At 43.3% G+C, this 17,847-nt stretch overlaps 1 protein-coding gene across 2 annotated transcripts in view; it reads left to right on the forward strand.

Moving 5' to 3' along the window:
• Dock1 (dedicator of cytokinesis 1) overlaps nucleotides 1-17,847 on the forward strand; it is a 506,850-nt gene that overhangs the window by 177,812 nt on the left and 311,191 nt on the right. For both annotated transcript variants that reach the window (XM_031388636.1, XM_031388635.1), the window contains exons 24-25: nucleotides 10,668-10,738; nucleotides 13,875-13,981. In XM_031388636.1, coding sequence (XP_031244496.1) covers nucleotides 10,668-10,738; nucleotides 13,875-13,981 — 178 coding nt within the window. The remainder of the gene's footprint in view (nucleotides 1-10,667; nucleotides 10,739-13,874; nucleotides 13,982-17,847) is intronic.

The following is a 17,847-nucleotide window of genomic DNA, read 5'->3' on the forward strand; positions in this document are numbered from 1 at the left end:
TGCCCTGTCCCAAAAGCATATCCAAATCCCAGGCAGGATTACCAGCTGCTCGATTAGCAGCAGCCTGTTCATTGGCATATTCTATTAAAAAGGCTTTCCAGTCTAGATATTGACTTGATGAGAGGCAAGCTCTCATGGTGCTCATCCAATCAGAAGGATCATGCAATCTCTGTGAAGTGCCTCTAACTGGGAAACAGTAAATGCCGCAGTTATACCATAAGTGCGGACTGACTCAGCCAAGTTCTTTATGACTTTAAAATCCAATGGTTCATGAAACCTTTGCCCTTGGGCATCTTGAAACACAGGGAAGCAATGCTGACCCCTAGCTTCCCGCCAAACTACTGGACAAAAGGACGTACCGTAAGTGGCAGTGTTATAGGGGGGAGGTAAAGATACAGGCGGCCCTGGGCCTGTGGGCTCCACCCTAATAGTGGACTTCTCCATTTTCTGTACTAACTTCTCAAGTTCCTCTCCAGAGTCCTAGCCACTCTCATCAGTCTGATCTTTCTCAGATTTTGCTGACCTCTCTTCCTCCAGCTGTTCTAACACTTCCTGTTCCTTCTCTACTGCTTTAGAACATACTTTCTTTGAGAAGACCTTAACCCAAGCCAGAACTAGCAGTAGGCAAAATAGCTCCTTATGAGCAACAAACATGAGACAAAATTGCGAGTTCCCCATACTATCACTTTTGATTTGTCCTTAATGGGACTTTATCACTCCACTCCAGAGACCTTATTGCCTTTTTACTGAGGTCCTTCCTTTTCGTCCCACCTTACCTGGGAACTTACCAGTCGACTGCCCTGTCTGCAAGGAGTTCTGAGCCATAGAAGATGTCCCCATATGGGCCACCATTTGTCGCTGCCTCACTGACCAGCGGAAATAAGGAGGCAACCACAAACTCTTCTCCAAGCAGTTTATTCAGGAACCGTGTACATTTTCTTTCTACCTTTCTCTTTCTCTCCTTTCTCTTTTTTCTTTCTGTCTTCTTCCAGCCCCCAGAACTTGCGGGTTAAATACTTTCCCTAGTCCCAATCAGCATCAGCTACGCGGCAAAGCGTAATAGGCTGCGGGAAATCATGCCAGCTTGCATCACAAACTGGAGAGGCACTCAGCTTTTCCAAATAAGGGCTTGTTTATCACAATGCTTTAGGGTGGCAGCTGTGGCTCTCCACATAGTTCAGTAGGTTCAGATAGGCTGGGGTTTGGCTGGGATTGGTAGCAGTAGGATGGCTGGGCCTGTGCTTGCTTGTTTCCTTTGTCCTCAGGTTCTTTCTGTACCCTGTCCAGTACCCCCAAGCTATGTGAGCACCTTGACTTCCCTCTCTTTACCTTTTCGGGGGGTACAGAGCCTGGCAGCAGGAAGGCAAAGGACAAGGTAGTGATGGGTAGCCTGCCTTACCTTTTGAAAACAGCTTGGGAGCTCCACTGCCTTCTTGCATGGGTCCCACCTGCCCTCTGGCACATGCTGTGTTCCATTTTCCCAGGCTGTCCTGGCTCTGAGGAAAGCCAGGTTTAAGTAAGGTGCTGTGTTCGTTCGCTCACTGCTCACTGTTTTCAAAACTGATTCACTGAGGTTCAAGACCCTTCAGCTGCTGTCCCCATCTATCCACTTATGAATTTCAAGTATGTTGTAGATAGTCCCCATCATTTGGAAGTTGAGCTTTGCCTCCTAGGAGCTGTCTAGACAGGTAACCAATTTGTACCAGTCAGTAGGCCCTCTCAGAGGATGGCTCCTCTTTTCCCAAGCTCTCCCTAATGTGACTGAGCTGGCATAAGGAGCTGAAGGGTGGGGGGAGGGGAAGGGAAGAGATGGGAAGAGAAAAGAAGAGAGAGTTCAGTAATGCAGTTCAGGTTTGTTCCTGCTAAATTAGGCTAATTCTTCTGTTTAGCATGCCTTGATTCCTGACAAGAGGATCACCAAAGGTTAAGGGGAGTGCAGGGATGTTTTCCATTCCTGCAGTGATTGGCTGTTGATCTTCCTCTCTTTGTCTTGCTCTGCCTCTTGTCATGGGTCTTTTCTCCTGTACTTGCCATCTACAGCTGTTCTTCTGGATCATGTGGCTTTGCCTGGAGTCGTTGCATCATGGTGGCTTCTCCATACTCTACACTTGACTCATTCTCTTCTAGTTTCTCTTATGTCTGGCATGGGGACAAACACCATGTGTATGTCCCAACTTTCTGTCTGATAGTTAGAGATCTGTGTGGGAGGGAGAGAGCAGGGAGGGGCATGTTCACTTAGCCAGGGGTAGATACAGTGAAAGGAATTATTGTGGTCTGAGCTGACCAACTCTGTTGTCTGCTGGCTCTGAACTTATCAAGCTGACTCCAAGCTTGCAGACTTCTATGCTGTGGGGACTCCATGTAACACAGCCACACAAATCAGGAAGTTCTAGGTATGTGTATTTGTGTGTGTGTGCGCGCGCGTGTGTGTGTGTGTGTGTGTGTGTGTGTGTGTGTATGCATGTGTACTCCGGAGGTAATTAGAGCTTTTAGTGGACAGTATTCCAAAATGCTGAAAACATTTCTACACAGTAAAGAGCCCCTCTCCAAAAGGCCAGTATTCTCCAAAGTGGTATAAACATTGAGTTTTAAGTGTGGGAGTATGGTCTAAGTTTAATGTTTATTAAGTGTTGGTATACTTGGTAATAGATGCACTTTGGATAAGTCACTTTGGTAGCTCCACTGACAACAGGGTTTGAGTGCATCCAAGCGTCAGAGGAGAGATGAGGAATGCTATCAGGAAGGATAGGACCATGGCAGGTAAACTTGATGACCTAGGAAAGAGGTGAGAAACTCAAGATGTGGGCAGTCTAACAGGATTGGCTTCAGCTGTCCATTTGTGTAGATTCTGTTTACGACACCACACTCTTCCTGCTGCAAGCTCCTGTCCAATCTCAATCAGCTCACTGTGTCTAACCACCTCTCCTGTTTCATCAAGACCTCCACCCAAGGACACTCCATGGCAGGTGTGTTCTTTATACTTTTCTTTACCAAGCTCTTCAGATGCTTTTGAGGTCCTCCAGAACCGGAACCCTGAAGTCCGAGAGGAGACTCTGTTGACTTATATATATACATATTAGCTCAAAAATCTACAAATGGAATCATTTTAATATGTGTTTTTCTCCAGAAATATGTAAATTAATAATTGCTTCATACATTATTCAAGAAAAACTTATTTTGTATCACCGATAGCTCTTGTAATCTTATATAAAGATATGCTAATGGATTTAATTAAAATAATTATGCTGAATAATGTAGCCTGAACTTTACCCTAAAATAGTATCTATTAATCGTCATCAGTAGTAATATTTTTAGGCAGAGAGACACTCACAGCATTAAACTGATGTTGGATAGAAAATGCGTTTTTTGGTTTTGTTTTACAGTTTGTATTAAGTTAGCATTCTCATAAGAGGCATGGCAGTGAAATTATGTGAACTATAAAATTTATTTCATTTTTTTTTGACCTGAACTATTTCCTGAGAAGAAAACTTTAAAATCTTCCCCGATCCCTCTGTGGTCCTTTTTATGGGTTTCCTGTTTCTGCCTCTGAAAGTTAAATTTCTGTGTCTTCCCTGTCCATTTGCATCCTTTTGACCTGGTTCACCTTCTTCCGGGTTTTGATTGCAGAATACTCCCAATTCTTGATTACTCAGATATTAAGAGATGAACCTGATTTTAGGAAGGATACTCCGCAGCCTGCCTGTCTCCACAGAGAAGCAGAAATAGCTTTTCCTGCAGCTATGGTTCTGTGTCTGGCACCATGTATCTCTTGCTGGCTTTCATTAGTCCTCAGTGGTGGAGGATCTGTGTTACAATGTACATTCTTTCTCCCTCTCCCTCTCCCTCTCCCTCCACCACCCCCAACCCCTCTCCCTCTCCCTTCACTCTGTGTGTGCGTGTATATGTGTGTGTGTGTGTGTGTGTGTGTGTGTGTGTACACGTGTATGTACGTGTGTATACCTGTATGTTCAGGTAGGAATATGTGTACATATGTGTAATGGTCAGAAATCAGCCTGAGGGTTTATTGCATCAGATACTGTACAGTTTGGTTTCTGTTTGAGACAGGGTCTCTCACTGGCCTGGAGGTAGGCTAATTAGCTGTCCATCCCCAGGCATCTGCTTGTCTTCACCTCTCTAGAGGTAGGAGGCTAGCTACGAAGCTGAGGCATTGAATGGGGTATCTACAGTAAGGAGCAAGTGACAGGGTCAGGACAAGTTTAATAGCAGGTAGCTTGCAGAGCCTAGACTAAATGCCAGCAGGCGGTGAGGAAGCAGCATGCCTGGGCTGATGTCCAAGTAGCTAGCTGACAGTCAAGGCTGTAGAGTAAGCAGGCACCTGAAGCCCTGCTGGCATGCTTTAGGACACCTTTAGGACAGGTGTGAAGCTCAGGAGAAAGAGGTAGTGCATGCCATGGGTAGAAGGAGATGAGATCCAAGGGCCCACAGGAAGAGGGACTGCATATGGAAGAGGGCATAGGGAATAGGGTCCACCATAAGGTGCTGAGGGAAGAGCGGAGTGAGAAGGGGTAACTGACATCCTGAGAATGTCACAGAAGACACCTCACATCACAGCACTTTAGATTTGTGGTCTCTCTCTTCCCCTTAGCCCTCATTTCTTCTAAATGAAAAGGTCTGTAATAATTGGTCTGATAAGCTGCATTCCAGGTTAATGGGCTTTGTGACATTGCTGGCCTCTAGTGTCCTGATCAGCAGGCACCTCCCTGGGACATCCTTGGGTTGTGAGGCCTGAGACAACCTCATTGGTTAAGCCTGTTAGAAGCCTGTCTGTGACACGACATTCCTACACTCCTGCTGAACACTGAGCTGAAAGGCTCAAGGCCACCAGCAGAAGATCGCCCCCAAGCCATGTCTGTGTTGTTGCTGTCTGCTGCATTCTTGTGAAGTGGTGTTTATGAAGTTGCTGCAGGCAGTGATTCTTTGTTGGCTTCGGTATAAAAAAGCCCATCCACACCTCCTCTTCTGGATGTGCACAAACTAAACTAGACACTCTAAAAGACCACGCAGTCAGCCTTTGCAGACACTCATTATTAAATGTCACCATAAATACTTTCTAGTTTTCCAGACCAAGTCTGAAAGAGTTGAAGCAGAACATTTGAAACCAGAAAGAAATGAATTTTATTTAGCGCCTTTTCTCTTTTCAGCGGAAACACGAGGTTGCTAATTGGAACCCCTTGATCTCTTTGGTGTTGAAAGTCAGTGCCAATATCTGCAAAGAACAATGGGCACCCAAAATGTACAGTGGAGAGTTAGGGGACAAGTTACTCACCAGCCCCATGTGTTCTCATGATTATGTGTGCCCATATATGCATGGTATGTATGTGGAGGTCACTCTTCAGCTGTCGTGTCTCTAGACAAGATCTCTAGTTGGTCCGGAACTTTCACAGGTATGTTAGGGTAGGTAGCCAGCCATTTCTTAGGGCTCTAGCTGTCTACACCACTCAATCTCATCATTGCTGGGATTGTAGGCCCTCTGCCAAACCTGGCTTTTTACCTGCATGCCAAGCATCTGAACTCGGGTCCTCACACTTGCAAGGCAGGCACTTTATCTCATTAGTTCTTGTAAAATTTGTGTAGACCAAATATGCTTCAGCAAAACAGCCTAGGAGATAGAGGACTGCTCTAGTCCCAGCCAGTAGGACTCCATGCAGCCAGCTCTGGACTTATTCCTCCCCTTTCCATCTGTAACATCATACTCAAGGGCTCCCTCCAGAGGTTGTGTATCAATTGGGCCAGGATGCTCACATTGGGTAGACAGAGACTCCTGTCTTGTGACTTGCATCTGGCTGCTGATGCCTTCCACAGTGGAGCACAGGTACGTTCTCAGTTATCTACTCTGTCTCCGTATGCTTCTGTTCTAAATATGGACATATATCTGTTTAGCCTATTTCTGATGATTTTGAAAAATAAGACAAAAGGCTCTTGCATAGGTCAGACTGGGACATTTGTAATGTGCTCATATTTTTCTGTTACACGTCAGCCTCTGTGGGGAGGGATTTCTATGTTTTCTGCCAACTGGCTTCTGTCGTAGGCTAATCTTAATGCTAGACAGTTCTGGCACTTTCAACCAAGCTGTCACGCTGTCACATGGAAGAACGTCAGCCACTGTGACATTCCTCCATTCTCTTTGGCAGAAGATCCTCCCTCACTTTCACCTGCGCCATGCTGTTTTGACTTTTCCAGAATATTTCAAATATAGCTATTATTCTCTGGCCTTCTGGATCCCCTGTTGTGCTTAGCCCAGTGCATCTGGGATCCATCTGCATGTATGTAACTGTGGATTCTTATTTTCAGTGCCGCATAGTGCTTCATTGTATGGATTCATCTCTTGAGGGACTTTTTGGCTACTCCTTGTTTTTGTTATTGATTACCAATAAATAAAGCTGCTGTGAATTATTCCATACAGGGTTCCTGTAATTCCAATGCACAGGGGTGCACTCGATAGGTCTTGTGGATTCTTCCTGTCTCACTGTAACAAGCTATCAAGATTCTTTCTAGCTTTGTTTCCTTATTTTGCATTCTGACTTGCAGCACAGACATGCTGAGCAGCACTAGAGACTTTGGTTTCCTTTTAGCAATTCTATGAGGTAGAGTGGTGCCTGTTTGGGGTCTTGCTTTTCATTCTCCTTATGGTAGTGGTGCTGAGATCTTTCTCCTTCGTTCCCTCCACTCCCCTCTCCTTCTCTTCCTTTCCTCTCTTTTCTTTTCTTTCTTTCCTTCCTCCCTTCTTCCCTCCCTCCCTCCCTTCCCCTCTTCCATTCTTTATTTTTTTATTTAGCATTTTTATTAGATATTTTCTTTATTTACATGTAAATTTCTCCTTTCCCAGTTTCCCCTCCAAAAAACAAATAAACAAACAAACAGAAACAACAAAAACAAACCCCTGTTGCCTCCCCCCTCCCCATGCCTGCCACCCCACCCTCTCCCACTTATTGGCCCTGGCATTCCCCTACACTGGGGCACAGAACCTTCACAGGGCAGAGGTCCTCTCCTCCTATTGATGATCGAAAATGCAATCCTCTACTATACACATGCTGCCAGAACAATCAGACCCCCTCCATGTGCAGTCCTTGGTTGGTGGTTGAGACCCTGGGAGCTCTGAGGGTACTAGTTAGTTCATATTGTTGTTCGTCCTAAGGGGCTGCAAACACCTCAGCTCCATTGGTCCTTTCTCTAACTCCTTCACTGGGGACTCTGTACTCAGTTCAATGGATGGCTGTGAGCCTCTACATCTGTATTAGTCAGGTACTGTCAGAGCCTCTCAGGAGATAGCTATATTTAGGCTGGCTTGCCCTTCCTTCAGTCTCTGCTCCATAGTTAATCTCTGCAACTCCTTCCGTGGGTATTTGGTTCCCCCTTTTAAGAAGGAATGAAATGTTCACCTTTTGGTCTTCCTTCTTCTTGAGTTTCTTGTGTTTTGTGGGCTGTTCTTCCTGTATTCCAAACTTCTGGCCTAATAACCACTCCCCAGCTGTCCTTGATCTTGCAAATGACCTTAAACTTCCCCCGATCCTCCTACATTTGCCAACTTCAAAGTTCTGGAATTACAGGTGTACACTACCATGTCTGGCTGTGCTCAGCATCTCTGCAAACACTGTTTATTTACATATCTTTCCTTGGAGAATGGTCTCTCCCACTCTTTTGCCCCCACCCCCCTTTTCTAAGGTGTGGAGTTTTCTTGTTTTCTTATTGAGTTTCTGACTCTGTGAACACGTTGGATTGGATGTGAATCTCTGCCAGATGGGGCTTCACAGCCATCTTCTCTCTGTGTGTGATTCCTGCCTTGTTATCCAAGCTGTGCCATGCAGAGATGTGGCTCTTTGTTTTGAATGTTTGATTTTATAGACTGTGCAGTTATTATTGTGTGTGAGAAATTTTAGCTTGGCCCAAAGTCACAAAAGTTTTCCTTTAAAAGTTTCATAGTCTAAGTTTTCATTTAACATTTAAAGTTAACCTGTGTATCATGTGTAAATCTGGAATGAATTCATTTGGTGATGCTTTTGGAGAATTGGTACCTTTGGTGCAAATCCCTTGGGCCATATATATTCGGGGAGATACTTGGAAAGTGTTTGGGCCAGGTAACACTGATTCCTGTCATGTTTTCTGGTACCAGGGTGCAGTCCGGAGTGTCACACTGATTCCTACCATGTTGTAAAGTACCCTATGTGTTTTCCTAGGGGTTGGACTCAGGTCATCAAGCTTGATGACAAGTGCCATTATTCCACTAAGTCATTATTCTGGCCCACTTCTGCTTTGGACTTTTGTTGAAAACTTCATACACTTTCCATAATGGCTGTGCTATTTTACACTCCTCTCCATAGTGAAAAAGGTTCCTGTCCCCTGCATCCTCACCAGAATTGCTATTGTCTCTATTCTCAGTGACAACCATTCTGACTGGGGAAGAGGAAACTCCAAGTAGTCTTAATTTTCATTTCTGTGAATGTTGAACCCTTTTAAAAACACGTATTGGGCATTCATATTTCTTCTTTTGAAAACCATCCTTTCATTTTGTTAGCCCATTTGTTGACTGGCAGTTTTGTTGATTGGCAGTGTTTTGTTGGTTTAATTTCTCACAAAACAAGGAATTCAGCAGATGACTGGATAATGAAATTGTGGTTTATGTATCCAGTCGGATTTTATTCAGTAACAGAGAAAAATAAAATTATGAATGTTGTAGGGAAATGGATGGATCTGAAAAATATATTAAGTGAGGGGATCCAGAACCAAAAAGACAAATATTGCATGTTGTTTCTCTATGAGGATACCAGCTTACAATTTATATATACACACATGCATATACATGTGTACACATGTAGTATGTATATATGTATGTATGTATGTATGTATGTATATGTATGTATGTATGTATGTATGTATATAGGAGTGAGTGTAGACATATGCTGTGAACCACAGAGGAGATCACTAGAGGAGAAGAGGGGAGCGAGGAGATTGGGCACAGGAGGCAGGAAGAGAGGAAGGAGGTTGTGGGGCAAGCAGAGTGGGGGGTCAGTCAGGGAATGGAAGAGAAATGGGAAGGATAATTAATAAAAATCCTGTACTGAAGTTTAAGAATGTGTATGCTAATTTAAAATTTTACATAAAATACTTGAGTGGGCAGGTCTTCCATGGTGAGTGGCAGGTAATAGACCCTGACCCTGCACTTGTGCTGTGAGGTTCTGGGCCTTCTAGGACAGGGCTTCCTCACCTCTTTGTGCTAGCAGCCCCCTTTCTCCTGAGGAATTTTGAAGTGACCCCAGGTATCCAGGAAGTTGAAACAGGTATCCAAATGAATCAGGTACTGAGGATATATCATTTGAAATTCATTTGAAAACAATTAACAGGCATATGTCGAATTTTCCCACTCATCAAAGAGGAAAGCAAACATGCATATTAATGATAGGTATGTACTTGTTTGTGTAACTCAATACAGCCAAAAGATACGCTAATGAGATGCTTGCTGAGGAGTGGTGGCAGGAAAATATCACAAGTCTTTTCTTCCTGTAAATTAAGCCAGTGCCTTTCTGTAAAGGCAGGAAATGTTATTACAGCAAAAATACTGTGGTGATTCCTTAACATGTAATTGTTTGTGATCTGAACTGACTATTTTCCTTGTGCAGGGCTCTTTACCAATGTATGCTGTGATGACATAGTCAATGCACAGTTGGCATGGTGTGTGTGCAGAGCCAGGGTTGTAGTGAAGTCCTGAGTTGTAACATGGGCAGACACTGCTGGAAACACCTACTGTTTCCAGGCATAATGTATGTTTGATTTTGAATCAAGTTTTGGGCCTATGTGTACCCAAAACTTTTACAGTGACCAGACTTCTTCAACTCTCAGTATTCAGGTAAGAGGACACACATGGAAGTACTGCTTATAGAAGCTGGAAGATATAGAGGTGAAGGCCAGAGATGTCTGACTAAGATCAAAATGTCTTTCACTTAAGGACACAGACAGCAGAAAGACGTCTTTGTAGTATAACAGAACTGCTTCTGTGGAAACCCTCAGAGAATTTGGTCAAAAAGTATTTCTGTAGAGGACTGGTATTCATTTTGTTTCAGTTCGAGACAAACATTTCTGTTCAGCTCACAGTGTGGGCACTTAGTTTTATAAGTTATGTAAAAAGTTATTGGCGTCCATTAATGTTACTTTTCCTCCCCTTTGGCCTTGTCATGTTACTTGCATGTATGTTTAAAGGGCATAATTTGGTCTTGGATAACCAATTGGTATGCTCTTCCCTAAGGAAGACCAATTCTTCACTTTCACTCCGTAGTTGCTCGTGTTCTTTGTCTAGGGTTGAGGCCCCATGAGCTACCCCATCAACTTTAGAATGCTTATTGGTATTGTCTTTGTTCAGGTAGCCATGGTGTTGAGACTACATGGGTACTGTTCTAGAAAACTCCCTGTTCTGTTACTCTTACAATCTTTTCTGCAATACTTTTTTTTTTTTTAGCACATGGACACAAAAGAAATGCCCATTTTAGGGGAATGGAATGGGATTTTGTTTTGGTTATTTGTCATTGTGGTTAAGCCTCATCAGGAAGCTGACTTACTCATCTTGGGTTTTCTGCAGACCATTATCAGAATTACAAGAATATGTTAATATTTGCCTACCTGAATTCCACTCAACAACCCTCTTTCTTGGTTTGCAGGGGGCAGCACTGAAGTACTTGCCGACGATTGTCAATGATGTGAAGTTGGTGTTTGATCCCAAGGAGCTCAGGTAAGCTTCCTGGAAACAAACAATTGCTGTGCAGCTTGTTGTTAGATCATTGAGTTTGGAGGATGCTCTAGGCTGCCTCAGACCTGTAGAGGTCAATGCCCTGCATTATGTGGAATCAGGGCTGTGGGATTCTGTCTTTCTATAGAGAAGGCTTTACCTGTCAACAGCCACTATGTTGTTGTTGTTGGAACATGGTTTACAGTACAATGGGACTATGACCCAGTATTATCTCAGTTTCTTTGTCTGTGATAAAGTACCCTAACAAAGACAGCACAAGAAAGAAAGTTTATTATGGGTCATGGTTCAAGATACAGCCCTTCATGGTGGGGAAGTCAAGGTACCAGAAGCTAAAGGTCATGTTGCATCCACAGTCAAAACACAGATGGCAAGGAATACATGCTAACTCCGCGTGATGCAGTCTGGGAGCTCTGCCCAGGGAGTTGTTTCACCCACAGTTAAGACCAGTCTTCCCACGTCAATTAATGTCATCAGGACAACCCTTTATAGGCATGTTCAGAGACCTGTCTCCCAGATGATTCTGACTCTTGTCAGATTGACAGTTAACATTAACAAACACAGCCAAATTTCTCATCTTATATACTTTAGTGTTTGTGTTTCAGTGTGTGGTGGCTGGCTTAGTTTGAATTTTCACTACCTAAAAAACTTATATGGGACCTTTTCTCTCCTGGTAGTCCCCATGGTATTAGGGGACAGGGCAGTTTCTCTCTCTGAGCTCTTCTAAGTGAAGGGCTCTGAACCACAGGCATCATGGTCAGATGTTGCCATCTATGATGATGACGATGAGGATGACCACAACAATGATGACGACAATGATGAACCCTCTGAGGGTGTGGTCATTGAGCATGCAGAGTGAAGTATTAGTCTTCCCTTCTCCGTTTGTGTCCCTTTCTAGTGCTCTTTTCTGTGTAATGCACAGATCCTATGGCTTTCTGACAAGTGCTTTGATGATGTGTTTAGCCTTTGATACCATGTGTGAGCCCAGCAGCCCAGTACACCTGCTTTTTGTTTGACACAATGAACTATGTGTAGGAAATAGCACCATTTGTACTAACCAGATCCTCCAAATATCTAAGAGGACATTTGTCCCTGAGGGGTCATTTTTCCTTCTCTTTATATCCACCCTAAGCCATTAATGTCTTGAAATTGAAGGGCAAGGGGCTCCTGGACAGCAGTCTCTCTGATTTGCCAGAGATTTAGTGTCCAACAGGGACATACTTATTTTCTTCTTCCAAGGCATTGACATTAGGGTTCTAGCTTAGCAGCCTCCAAATGATCAAAGAGAAACCTATGTGACCCAGGATGTTGGTCTCCCCAGCTTTGTTTCTGCAAACTCATTTTCTTGGAGTATGGTTTTAAAGGGTGGTCCCTGGACCAGCCCCACACATGACCCTTGTACTTGTTAGATGCCAAACTCTGAGCTCTTCCTGAATCTTCTTAATGAGACATGGCAGCCTAGTTTTTGGTTTTCATGATCCTTCAAGGGATCCAAGTGGATATTTGAGAAGTACAGGGCTGAAGATAGTGAGAGGATATGGAGACGCTTGTCTTGTATGAGCCAGAGCCATGACTAGTCTTGTCCTTGATAGCCCATGGAGGGACACCATTCCTGTTTGTAATTGGCAGTTGTACCATGAGCTTGGAGCTCTGAGGAAGACCTATTTCCCCTGGGGCCATGTGTCTTCACTCTCTGCTCTGTGCCTATATGAGCTTCTTTAATACCTTCTATACCAGTTTTACAAATGACCTTATAATCACACACACACACAGAGACACACACTCACACACACACATAGAGAGAGACACAGACACACACACTTCATATTTAGAAAGTCAATTTATGTTTTGTCTCCTTTCCATGTGTTTATATGTGGTGTCATTATGTGTGTGTGTGTATGTGTATGGAAGCCCAATACTAATGTGAATTTTCCTCTCTGTTGATTTCTCATCTCGTTTCATTGAGGCAGGGACTCTCAGTCAAATCCAGAGTTGACCAACAAGGCTAGTCCTGCTAGCAAGCTTACTTTGAATTCTCTACCCCCACCCCGTTTTTTATTTTTTTCTCTTTCCAGGGTTGGGATGGCAGGTGAGTATCCACCCTCTGCATTGTGGGCAAGGGCACTAGCACTGAAGTGAATCCTAGGGTTCCAAACTCAGCCCTCTTACATACACACATACACTTACACACACACACACACACACACACACACACACACACACACACACACCCTCACATACACCCTCAGACAAACACTGTGTCACACCCTCACTCACACACATCCCCTCCCCCCACCCCCTTCAGGCCAGCGTTATTTCTTATGACCTGCTTCTGAACTTAAGATATCTTGTTTTCCTGACACTGTGTCTTCCAAATGATAATTAGGAGTGACTCTGATTCTGTCCCATCCCATGCTGGCCCATCTTGTATTTCAATTACAACAGCAGACATCTGGTAGGTGTTCTTCCAGTACAAAGTGTTGTGCATGCACCAGTCAGATTCTGTGATGCTAGAGCACTGGTTTGATGTTAGCCTAATTTTGCTTGTCCTTGTTAACTCAGCTGATGAGTACCACAGGTTCAAGGTGAACGTGGTCTTTTTGTTTACAGAGAACATGCCCTAGTTGAGTGTGTCCAGTTTTTACCATTATAGAATATGCTAGGATATTTGAGCAGGTCCTCATTTTTTGAGTACTATAAAAAATACTACTTTAAGTCTTGTACAAATTTTATATATGTGTACATATTATACATTATATAATATAAAACACATTGTAACATGCTGTTACATTTTTAGGAAATTCTGAAGTGACCAGGACCCTTTCCTTTCCAACCTACATAGCTTGAAAGATCTAATAACTTCACATTCTTACCAACACTTATCATTATATGTAATTTAAATTTTACCCACTCAATCTATTGTCAAGTACAAACCAATGTTTTAAAACACATTCCCAGGGTGGTCTTTGGGCCTGGATTGTATCAAGGCCTCTATCAATGCTGGTTTTGACCTTTCAGGGCCATTTCCTACCCTGGTGGTTGTGCACCATCTTGGGACAGCATGGGCTTCTCAGGCTGGCTGTACTTCTGAACCGTGTGTCATTTGCCTTTCTCCTCATAGCAAGATGTTCACAGACTTCATCCTGAATGTTCCCGCGGGCTTGCTGACTGTCCCAAAGCTCCACTGCCTGATTGAGATTGTTCACAGTGACCTCTTCACACAGCATGGTGAGTGGATCCCTGGGAATCGGGAAAGCGGTTGGTTGTTCACTTAGTTCTCTTAGTTGCCCTAAGGAGGAGAGGTGCCTCTCAATTAAAACAGCTTGCTTGCTCTAGGCGGGCTTCAACCCTTTCAAGAGAATGGCAACTGTATAGGTAATAGGCCATTGAGAGTGGAGGGGGAAGAGTGGGTTTGTAATTTGGGAGCACATCAGTGCCCTGTATAATCAGCATACATTGTGGCTCTTAAAGTGTGCCATTGTCTGTCCTGGGGAGGCAATCACTTACATCCTAGTGGTGATTGCGAGGGGGGAAAATATCCAGTTTACTTTAAATTTAGAAGTCATGGCTCTGTCTTATTCTAATGGTTTTTGACAGGGCTTCCGCCAATCTCCTTCCGAGTCATGAGGACCCTAAAGACTCTTGCATCCCAGAGAACCTTCTATTCCTCTTCATTAGCTTCCCCTCCCTTTTGATTAATCATTTTCTATTTGGACAGATTGAATTAATATTTTATACCTGCCAAGCAATTTTATTGAAAGCTCAAAACCTTTGCATAATCTCCAACCTCCCTCATTTATTGGGGCCGACTTGAGGTCTGGTGGGTGACAGCTTGTCTCTGTAACACAGATTTCTTCTCTTCCGTTTGTCACCAGATGGTTGGTGGCTCCATTCTTTTCCTTCTGCCCTCAAGCACAGAGCTGTTTCCTCTTTTCCCTGGGCTGTTTTGGTGAAAGTGCTGTCTCCATCAGTCCTGTGGCTGTGCTGATGTGCTGCTAAGCTTGTGTTGGTTGCTTTGTCTGCTTTGATCTGACACTGAGAACGCTCTGGCATGTGTATAGGGGTCGGGCTTGGTCTTTCATCTGAGTGGAAGTGCTCTACCCTCTCCCCTACAAAAGGATGAGATCAATTGTGGTGACTTTCTGAAGCCTCTCCTCTCAGACTTCTCTGGGGCGGAGTCCCTTTATATCATTTACGAAAGTTCTTATTGCCTAGGACCTGAGTCATGTGATCTAGACAGAGCTCTTAGTTCTGACATCTGTAATTCAGGCTTTTACTCAAGAACATGAATTGTGTGATTTCCTTGGTGACTTCAAAAGCTACAGGATACCATGGTGCCCATTAAAAAGTTGATAAGAAGGTAACCATTGGGGACATTGCAATCAGGCCTTCCCTTGTTGACTGTTACTGAAGCCAGAATAAATACATTTCTTCCCCAATTTATATTTGAGTCTTATTAGATTGATTATTAGTGAAATGTGCCAACAACCCTGCATATATATGCATTTTCTCCTCAATATCCTGACACTCCCACATACTCCACCCATATTCCTCCATCCTGCCCACACATACAGGCAGCTAGCATTCCTTCATATTTTTGCTGGTGAGATAAAATTTCTTAACAAAAGCAACTTAGACAAGAAAGGGTTCAGTTTAATGCACAGGTCAAAGGTACAGTTCTCTCTGGGGGAAAGATTGAAGTCACTGATCACATTGCAGCTTCAGGTGGGAAGCAGAGATTGATGGGTCCTACTGCATGTCTCATTTTCTCCTCCTCATGTACCCTAGGGCCCAAGTTCGGAGGGTGGTGCTGTCCAGTTTTAGTGTGGGTCTCCCATGTAATTTAATGTAATTGTTACAATTCCCTCACAAATGTGCCTGGAGGCTTGCCGTCCAGGTGATTCTAGACCTGCCAAGTTGGCAACACTAACCCTCACACCCCAAAGGCACAGGCCTTCATGCCCCTCACCCTTCTAGGTCTCATTCTCTACTCCCCATACCAACCCTGTATTGCTAGGTATGTAATAACACCCCACACACACAGCCTGGATTCCCAGGCACCACCACTACCATCAGCAGTATCTTCACTGAATGAATACTTATTGCCAATCAAGTCTCTCTGTCTCTCCCTCTCTCTGTCTCTGTCTCTCTGTCTCTCTGTCTGTCTCTCTGTGTCTCCCAGTCACTCTTTGTCTCTGTCTCTCTTCCTTTGTCTGTCTCTTCCCTTTCTCCCTCTCTGGATTGTGAAATTTATTAGGGAATTTCAGCCACAGTAGAACTGTATACTCTATTATAGGTGGGGTTTGTGTTCAAAGTGGTTGTGATGAGGGGAATGTTTAAAGACAAACAGCAGGAGAACCACAGGAGGTACTTGGAAACACAATTGCCCTTAGCTACAGTGAGTAGTAACAAGTGACTTCATTGCAGACTATTGACAGGTGTAGAAATATGTTTGTGGAAGTACTTCTGTGTGAAGTTTGGGTGGCCTCACTGCAGGATTCTAGCTATGACAGAATTTTCCATCACAGTCATGATGAGGCAGTCTTGTATATAAACACCTCCTTCCTTACCTTCTGGTTATTTATTTATTTATTGTTTGTTTGTTTGTTTGTATTGAAACAACAGCTTCCATTCTGATCCTAAAAAGCTTCACCTCTTCCTCCTCTTCTTCCTCCTCCTCTTCCTCCTCTTCCTCCTCCTCTTCACTTTGGTAAAGATTTTCTTCTGAAAACATTGTTAATCATTATATTTAGAATTTGATTATCTGTCTCTGCTGGGGTGGACATCCTAGTTACTCAGCTGAACCACATCAAAGGAGAAGTGACTGGTGGTGGAGAATCAGGTCACGCCTACTTCAGTCACAGGGGAGCACTAGGAGACTTGAGAGGAGAAGCATCTTCCCTGGAATTCAAGGTTAAGTTCATCCTGGCTGTCCTGCAGGTTACTAAAAATTGTGTTGGATAATCCTCTTAAGAGAGGAAGGGACTTGTGTAGAATGATGACACATAACAGGTGGAGGGTTGGTAGAAAATGTAAAACGAAGTCCACCAGAGCAAAACGAATGGGGACTTTTGGAAACATCATCTACCCTTCAGGTTATATTAATTTTTGTCAAAGATAGTCAAAGACAAACCAAACTGCACAGCTTACTGTTTCCAGAAAGTTGTGTCAGAGGTCCTCCCAAGCCCATCCCACCAGTGAATCTGATTCTAAATGTTTCAGAGAAGAATCAAAACTGGCTGAAAAAAAAAAAAGACATAATCATATTTTAAATTTTGATGAGAGTTTAGCAATTGACATGGTTTAGTTATTTTTATTGCACATATCGTTTTAAGATAACAGTCATGACTGACAGCCTCACAATAGGACCTTCAGGCTTTTATAAATTTTATATGATCTTTAGAACATTTTCATTAAAAATAAATACCAAGCATCATGGGAAAATAATAGTCATTTATTTATCCAGCTCTAAAATAATCACCCAAAAGACTCTAAAACAAATACATACTTACTAACTCTCCACTCTGGCTCATACCTGTAGACCCAGCACTCTGAAGGCTGAGGTAGAATTGTCATGAGTTCTAGGCCATTCTGGAAATCATTGAGTGTGATGTATTCTCTCAAGAGCCCAACCAACCAACCAGCCATTCACACAGAGCAACCAACCAGCCGTGTTCACAGAACAACCAACTAATCATGCATACAGAATACCTCAGCAGCAGCAGCAGCTTACAAATGCTCTTAAGATTCCATATTTTCTCTTAAGTAATCAAGAGTGTAATAAAGACACAAGAAAATACAGGAAATCATCTTGATAAAATAGTCTTTGGGCAGATCTATGTTAAGAAAACTTGTTGGTTTAAATACTCAGAATTGGATTTTTTTTTAAATTTCAGTTGTCAATGTTTAGATTTTACAATATACTATACATTTTAAAAATAAATTACAGTTACCTGATCCCACAGAAAATATCTTCTATTTGATTCAGTTGTCACAAACTTACTAAGACATTCTTGTTCTTGTTCTTCTTCTTGTTCTTCTTGTTGTTGTTGTTGCTCTCCTCCTCCTCCTCCTTGTTCTCCTCCTCCTCCTCC

The sequence above is a fragment of the Mastomys coucha genome, unplaced genomic scaffold (genome assembly GCF_008632895.1).
Source record: "Mastomys coucha isolate ucsf_1 unplaced genomic scaffold, UCSF_Mcou_1 pScaffold21, whole genome shotgun sequence".
Classification (NCBI taxonomy): domain Eukaryota; kingdom Metazoa; phylum Chordata; class Mammalia; order Rodentia; family Muridae; genus Mastomys; species Mastomys coucha.